The sequence below is a fragment of the Chinchilla lanigera genome, unplaced genomic scaffold, assembly GCF_000276665.1.
Source record: "Chinchilla lanigera isolate Chin_1 unplaced genomic scaffold, ChiLan1.0 scaffold00067, whole genome shotgun sequence".
NCBI lineage: Eukaryota > Metazoa > Chordata > Mammalia > Rodentia > Chinchillidae > Chinchilla > Chinchilla lanigera.
In genome coordinates this window covers 3126618-3135157 of record NW_004955468.1, presented here as the reverse complement: position 1 = coordinate 3135157, position 8540 = coordinate 3126618, and the positions used below count along the sequence as shown (strand labels likewise).

General features: G+C 45.5%; 1 protein-coding gene and 1 long non-coding RNA gene across 2 annotated transcripts in view; both read right to left on the bottom strand.

The window, feature by feature from the left end:
* Positions 1–1485, bottom strand: LOC106150202 (ESX-1 secretion-associated protein EspK-like; the record flags this gene model as incomplete). Its single annotated transcript, XM_013522292.1, is given in 2 exon segments — positions 1–369; positions 1477–1485. Coding segments are annotated over 2 exon segments (378 nt in total), but the record flags the coding sequence as incomplete, so codon positions are not given.
* A 3658-nt stretch (positions 1486–5143) lies between these two features.
* LOC106150238 overlaps positions 5144–8540 on the bottom strand; it is a 27352-nt gene continuing 23955 nt past the window's right edge. Inside the window, exon 2 of the long non-coding RNA XR_001236946.1 lies at positions 5144–5731. This is a non-coding gene — a long non-coding RNA (uncharacterized LOC106150238). The remainder of the gene's footprint in view (positions 5732–8540) is intronic.

Genomic DNA, 8540 nt, shown 5'->3' with positions numbered 1-8540 from the left:
CGGCCCCGCGCGGCGCGGCCCGACCCGACCCAGGCCTCCCAGCCCGCGAGTCAGCGAGGAGGAGCGACGATTACGAAACCGGCAGCCTCCGCCCGTTCCGCCGCCGCCGCCACCGGCTTCCCCTCCTTGCCGGGACGGCGCACGCCGCCGCCGCCTTCGCGACCAATGAGAACACTGGCCTGAGCGCGACGCACAGCCCCTTTCGATGGGCAGCGCCGTTAGCCAATCACAGGCCGCCTGGCTGCGGGAGGCGGGCCCGGGGCCGAGGCGTTCACCTCCGCTCCGCGCGGGGCTGGCGGGAGTGGCGGGAGTGGCGGGTGTGGCGGGAGCCGACGGTGGTGCGGCCTTACGCAGCCCGAGGTCTTTCCGCTCCGGGCGTTAGGTGGCCAGGGCCCGGAGTTGTGGGCGATCTATGGCGTGGAAAGTTCTATTCAAACCGGAGATTTAAAAACCGTGTATTTGGGCTGGACGCCTGTAATCCCAGCACTCGGGAGGCTGAGGCAGGAGGATCAGGAGGATCGTTGAGAGTTAGAGGCCAGCCTGGGCTACAAAGTAAGCTCAAGGCCAGCCTGAACTGCATAGCGAGACGCTGTATCAAAACGACAAAAACAAAAAAACGTGTACTTGGGAGAGACACACCTGCCTTTGGAAAACAGCATTTCCTGCGGTGGATTTTTGAGTTACAGATTTCTGTTTCGGTTTCCCCATGTCCTGCGAGAGTCCCCATGGCGTTCGTCTCGGGATTTTGCGGAAGTCCCTACAGGCTCGCCTCCCCGGGGGCGGGTGGGGGTGCTCTGGTGATAGAGGCTAGAGGGAAGTCCCGGGCCCTCACGGCCCTGAGGGCGATTGCAAACTGCGTGTTCCTGTGTGTGTGCGCACGTGTGCATGTGCATGTGCGTGCCTGTGTGTATTTGAGGGGGAAAAAAAAGAATGCAGCAAACTTTTTCCAATGTAAGATTCATGTTGCTGTCTCGTTCGTGAAAACTGCAGACTGTGGTTCATTGTTAGGATGAAATAAATTGAAGTTGTAATACTGATTCCTTGCTGGTGTCTTCTAGGTGAACAGGTGAGACGTAATCCAGTTTGACTTATTTAAGACAAATTTACAGGAGGATCTGAAAGCACTGTTTTTGTTTGTTTTTTTCTGTCTTGTTGCGGGGGGGTTGTGTTTCTTGGGAGGGTTGTCTTCTTGAATCAGGGTTTCTCTATGCAATTCACGCTGGCTTTGAACTCACTTTGTAGCCCAGGCTGGTGTTGAACTCACAGCAATCCTCCTGCCTCAGCCTCTCGAGTGCTGGGATTACAGGCGTGTGCTATAAAAGTGGTTTTTTGTTTGTTTGTTTGTTTTTTAAAACTAGGAAGCATCGCGCTGGGTGGAGGGCAGAGCATGCCTGATAGGTTTGATTGCTTCCTCTTTAGCAATTCTTATCGTTCAAAAATACAGACGCTGTGAAAGAGGAAATGTTTCTTCATCACCCGAACCATGGCGGCAGCCCTCTGCCTAAGACTGTTTCGAGGAATCACGAAGAGATGATAAAGCATCTGCAAAAAAAAGAAAGAAAGAAAGACAGAAAAAAGTGGCTGGGCACGGTTGCACAGCTACTGTGATGGCTGAGAAAGTTCCAGGGTAGGGGGCTGGTGATTTAGCTCAGCGGCAAAGCGCCTGCCTGGCAAGCGCAAGGTCATGAGTTCGGTTCCTGGTACCGGAGAAAAACCAAAAAAAAAAAAAAAAGAAAGTTCCAGGGCAACCAGGACAACCTAGCAAGACTCTGTCTCAAAAAAATAAAAATAGCTAAGTTGTAAGTCAGTGGTAGAGCATCTCTGGGTTAGATTCTCAGCACCAGCAAAAATAAATAAGAATGAATGATGATGACCCTAAATGCACACTTCGGAGAATACCACAGTGTCACCAGAAGCAGTATGTCTCCTTTACAATGGCTATGTTCTGAGCCAAATTTCCTTTAATATTGTAGCACTATTGGACTGTTTGGTTGCTTACAATACCCAAATTTAACCCTAAGATTTCCTAGTCACTTAAAAATTGTATAGGAGGTGAAAAAAACTTGTGTAGGTATATTCAGTCTGGTTTTGCTAACCACTCTCCTAAGCTGCTCCAGCTTTCTGTGTCTGTCTGGCCGACCTTCTACATCCAGGAGACTTGGGTATTTGTTTCCTCTTCAGCTGGTAGCTGGTAATTCTTTTATCTGCTCAGTTTATAAATATTTATTTGGTGCCAACTGCACTAAGCTGTGGGCCAAGTGCTGGAAGTTTAGCAGTGCGAGGACACAGTCCCTGCCCACACAGAGCTTACACTTGGAGCCAGGGAGTCAGGCATTTAGTAATTAACACCATTTCTCAGTTACCACTTCCATAGATAATACAAGAAGTACAATAAGCCTTGTGAGTCAGGGATGACCGGAAAGATGAGAAGGATTAGGATCAGTGGTGCTATGCCAGTCAGAGGCAATGTCTTGTCTACAGGACATGTGGTGGGAGAAATTGAAGGCCAAAGGTTGAAAGAGGGCCCTGGTAAAGACTGGTCAGACAGTTAAGGCAATGTGAACCCCAAATGCAGTTCTGAGGCTTATCCTAAGAGGAAGTTCTGGAAGGGCATGGTGGCAGACACCTGTAATCCCAGCACTCTGGAAGGCTAGGGCAGAAGATTTGCACATTTGATCCCAGTTTAGCCAAGTTAGTGAGACACCGTCTCAAAGAATAAAACAAGAGGTTAATGTTAACCATATGTTGTATCCCATAAGGTGTTTTTGTAGAATGATGCCCCTCGGTACCAGATCCAAAAAGTAAGAATGGAGAAAAAAAATTGGTAATTTGAAATCTCTTATTGCTTGAAAGCCAGATCACTAGAAATTAACTATGCAAAGTTAAGATCAATTAATGTATAGTTATTTGGGAAGTTTCTGAAAAATTAGTATAACAACCACCTTTGGCAGGAGATCTAGACTATATTTTAATTTTTTTTTCCAGTACTGGGGATTGAACCCTGGGCCACTCGACCACTGGGCTACACCCTAAGCCCTTTTTATATTTTATTTTGAGACAGGGTCTCACTAAGTAGCCCAGCATGGCCTTGAATTCGTGATCCTCCTTTCCTCAGCTTCCAGGGTAGCTGGGATTACTAGGCCTACACCGCCGCTCCTGGCTATATCTATAGGATTTTGAGAACTAAAAATACTACATAGGTTTGAGTCTCAGAAAATATTTATTTGTGATGTATTAACTATATGCCACTGATTATACATCATTCTGCCTTGGTTAGGGCTCTTTTGCTTGGAAGTAAATGAAAACCATGCCTGACCAGCCTTAGCATGAAAAAGGATTTGGTGAAAGACTCTAGGGCTCTCTGCATGAAGTACCTATGTCTCATCAGATCCAAACTGAGAACTCAGAGACGTCACACGTGTGTGTGCATACCAGTTTCATTCCTCTTCCTGCTTACACACAGCTTTCTCACATGACTACTGGCAGCCTCGGTATTCACAGCTTCGATCACTAAAGAAATACCAAGTCTCTTTCTAAAGTTCCTATTCCAAAAGTACAAGGCAAGGCCTCTAAGATTAGCCCAGCTAGGGCAAGGGCTCCTCCTTAAGTGACCAGAAGTCCAGGAGCAGATCACCTTGTACCAATATGGCAGCTCTAGAGAGGACTCAGACGAAATGGGAGTGATACACTGACAAACCTATGCATATCCACTTTAAATTGCAGATCCCTCCGATGGAAGCCTTAGTCACTTTGGCAGCCATTGATTTGTTCTTTCTAATGCCATAGGATTCCCATCCTTGAGGGCAAAATGTAGAACCACCTCCACCCCCAGGGGGTTTTACCTTTGGGAACATTATTTGGAATCCTGACAGCTGAGACACTACATGGTTGCCTTAGAACATTCCTAAGTGCATAGTGAGTGCTTTGCCCAAAAAAGGTTCAAGCTTGAACAATTAGCAGATATTATGAATGTCTACTATAAAGCAGTTTTCGGGGTGTCACATTTCATTATCCTGTGATTGAAGATGTATCATCTGCACACAGGATGGAGGTACACGACCTGAGCACGTGAACAGAGGGGCTGTCCTCTCTGCAGAGGGGAGAGCTGTGTGACATCCTGTACCGATCAAAACAGATAATCTATATTTGTTGTGGGCCCAGGAGGGTCTTCCATCTTCATTCCACTGAGTAAACGTAATTACATGCTACAGAATGATTGTAGTGCACGTTATTCCAGTACCTATGAAGTATATTAGCCTAAAACTTGAGATAAATACATTTTTGCTTGTTTGAGATGGATGTAACACCAGCCTCCACCATGGCAGTGTGATGGGATTTGGAGACAAGACAGGGTGATGTTGGCCAGCTCTTAATCTAGCTACACACTACACCTGATCTGTAGAGCGGGTTGACTGAGACTACTTCATAGAGTTGTTATGAGGATTAAGTAGGCAGGCATAGAAAGGAGCTAGTACCTGGCTCACAGGAAGCACCAAGTAAGTGTTTATTTGTCCGTCTGAATATCTAGATGTTCCCCAAAGCCTCATGCACTCATAGGTGGAGCTTCTGGGAGTGACTGGATCATTGGCGCAGGGTGACTACTCCACTGGTTAGTTTATAAGTGAGTGTGATCTGGGAGGGGAAACATGGTGGGAGGAGGTGGGTCACTGGGGCGGGGCGTGCCCTGGAATTGCTGTTCTCCTCCCTTTCTCCCTAGATGGCTCTCTCCACCCGCCACTGCCATGCCACGGGCTGTTTCTCCTCTGCTGTGCCGCCCTGTCCTGGAGCCAGCAGACCATGGACTGAACCTCTACAAAGAGTGAGCCAAAATAAACTTCTCCTCCTTTAAATCGTGGGTGTGGAGTATCCGGCTCAGCAGTGAAAAAATAACTAAGACACCATCCAAAAATAATTTGCTAACTAGGAGCCAGCTCTTGGTTTCTAATACCATTCTCCACTAAAAGGAACCAGGCTCCTTGGAGAAATGCCTGATTCTAGGACTGGGACGGGAAATACAGAAGATGAGCCTGGAATAACTTACAGTGCCAGAAAGGAAGGAAGTGCTCAAAAAAACAAAAACAGTGGTAAGTGTGCACGCATCTTTGTCAGCTTCGGATGCCAAAACAAAAATATAAACTGGTGGTTTAAACAACAGAAATTTATTTCTCATTGCCTGGAGGACTGAGAAGTCTATGATGGAGGTGCTGACGAGGTGGGTTTCATTTGAAGATCTTTCCTCTTGGTGTGCAGGTGGCTGCAGTCTCTCTGGGTGCCACATGACCTCTCATTACACTTGTGGAATGGCAACAAGATAGCAGAGGGCAAGCTGTCTGGTGTCTCTTCTTTCTAAGGACGTGAACCTGTCACCAAAGCCCTGCCTTCATGACCTCATCCAACCCTAGTTACCTCCCACAAACCCTGTTTCCAAGTACCTTACATTGCAGGGTAGGGCTTCACCGTGTGTTTGGTGGGAGAAATAAAGGTTCGGTCCGTCACAGCCTGGCAAAATGTTGCAGGAGCCAAATGCAGTGCCCAAAGCTAGAGTGATGTGAGTGGCCAAATAAATGATGCAGTATTGGATCATAACCCAAGTATAAGTACCCATGAATCCACACAGACATTAATAAATGAATAAAGAAATGGCAGAGAAGAGACGAATCTGTCATGCAGAAGAATTCCAAATCATTTATGTAGATATTCTGCCCTCAGGTCTGTACTGCTGGCCTTCCTCCTGAAGTGTAGGAAAAGGACAAAAACAAAACAAACAAACAAAAAAGTGAATCATTTGACGGTGGAAAAACTACCTTAGGATGCAAAAAACATTCCATGTTCATATGCAAAAGAATGAACTTTGATCTATACCTTGAACTATACACAAAAATTAACTCAAAATGCATATAAACCCACAAGCAGAACTATAAAACTAAACGAAAACCTAGGAGATAATCTTTGTGACCTTGGTTAGTCAAATATTTCTTAGATAAAACATCAAAAGCATGATGCATACAAGAAAAAAAAAACTAATAAATTGGATTAAAAATTAAAAACTTTTGACCAGGCACAGCAGAACATACCTGTAACCCAACACTCTCGGAGGCTGAGGCAGGAATATTGTGACTTTGAGCCCAGCCTGGCCAACTTAGCAAATACAGAAGATGAGCCTGGAATACTAACTCATAATAGAAAATAAAAAGGAGGAGGCTGGGAAGATAACTCAGTGTGAAGGCCCTGGGTTCAATTCCCAGGAGAGGAATGAATGAAAATGTTTGCGCTTCAGAAGAACACTGTTTGGAGAATATAAGCTAGTGCTTTATTGAGAGGGGGGCATGTAGCTTTACAGTGGTGAAAGCTAACAATGACTACCTTAGCCAGGTGATCAAAATCACCATCAACTATGTCAATAGCAAGTATGCTCAATAACATGAAAATAACACTTTGCCTCTGTTCACCCAAGAAGTCATGACTGCATGACAACCATGATAAAATACCAGGTAAATTCCAATAGAGAAATACTCTATAAAAACCCTAACCAAGATGTCTCAACTGTCAACATCATCGAACAAGGATACTATTTGTGTGTGTGTGTGTGTGTTTTTGAGACAGGGTCTCTGGCTGGCCTTAAGCTTACTTTGTAGCCCAGGCTGGCCTCGAACTGGCAACAATCCTCCTGCCTCAGCCTCTCAAGTGCTAGGATTACAGGTGTGCACCGCCACTCCAGGCTTTACAGTGATACTATTTTGAGGCTCAAAAGGAGACATGACAAATATAATGTGGTACCCTGGATGGGATCCTGAAACAGGAAATAATATATTACTTCACCATCTACATGGTGAAAACTTAAGAAAATGTAAAGTATAAGCCTCCTTAATAATGGACTTTGGTTAATTATAATGTATCAATACAGGCTCTTAATTGTAACAAAGCTACTATACTAAGATGTTAATAATAGGGGATTGAGTACAGGAAGTATAGAATTTACCTACTGCCATTTTAATTGTTTTGTACAGCTAAAATTTTTTTGAGACAAGGTATTGCTATGTAGCCTAGGCTGGTTTTATACTTGCAGCAATCCTTCCGCCTCAGCCTCCCGAGTGCTGGGATTACAGGTGTGCACATGGTGATGCACATCTGTAATCCCAGCCTTTGGGAGACTGAGGCAGGAGGTCTGCTGTGAGTTTGAGACCAGCCTGGGCTACAAAGTGAGCTCAAGGCCAGCCTGAATTGCCTAGCGAGACCCTGTCTCAAAAAGACAAAATAAATAAATTAAATTAAATTAAATAATTAAAGACGTTGAATTCGGTCTAACAGTCCTGAGCGCCACTTCCTACCTTGAGTCACTAGTGGTGACTTTGCTTCTGCGAAGCAAACCCAAGTCATTCAGAGAAACAGATCCAGAGAGGACAAGGAGGCAGGAGGAAACTCCTCCAGGTGAAGAAGAAGACAGTGGAAAGGAAGAGTACATGCAGGGAGATCACTTGGGTTAGAGCATGCTGTGGAAGCTGGGCAGCCATTTCTGAATGTGCTGGGGAAACCCTGTCCTCGCCTGAAGGTCCAGATACCTGGTCACCTTTGGAAGCCCCAGGGCTGGGGTGAGAAAGAAACAAAAAACTTCCCAGACAGAAGGATATGACTGTCCTGATGAGTCATTCCATCATGCTTTCTTTAAAAAATCTGTCTAAATAGTTATTGAAGATATTTGTTGAATTCCTCCTCTGTGCCAGGCACTTACCCAAATACTGGAAGTCCTACAAGAGTAGGACTAGGGGCTGGGGCTGGCTCCCAGCACATAAAAACAAGGCAGGGGAAGCAGGGCCACAGTGGAATGGCTTGGAGGGCAGAATTCCTCAGTTTAGAACCAGGAATCTACTGGGTGTGGTGGTGCACGCCCGTAATCCCAGCACTAGGGAGGCTGAGGCAGGAGGATTATTGCCAGTTCGAGACCAGCCTGGGCTGCAAAGTGAGCTCAAGGCCAGCCTGAACAGCATAGCAAGACTCTGTCTCAAAAAAAGACTATTGGCTGGGGATATAGCTCAGTGGCATAAGCGCCTGCCTGGCAAGCACAAGGTCCAGAGTTCAATTCCCGGTCCTAAAAAAAAAAGACTATTGAAGGTCTTGCCAATCTCATTCCTTCCTCCAAGTGGTATGAAATTTATCATTAACACACACCATTATATATATGTATTGCTCTGCTATATACATGAGACATTTATCATTATACCTATGAGCAAGTTATTAAAACACACACACACACACATATATGTATTGCTATGCTATATACCTATGAGACATTAGAAAACACACATGAGGGAATGGATGTCTCTGCTAAAATGTGGGACACAGAAGATGCACCCTGACATCCACCATAGCCCAGTTCTTGTGCTGCTTAGATCCCACATATTACCTAAGGGAAGTTAGCTGGATCTGTGGAGAGCTTCTCCAGGCTTTCTCCCTTTAGCTGGAGAAACTCACAACAGGAGAGCGAATCAAGGCTGTAATTATTATGGTTTGGAACAAAAATGTTGACCAAAGGTTCATGTGTT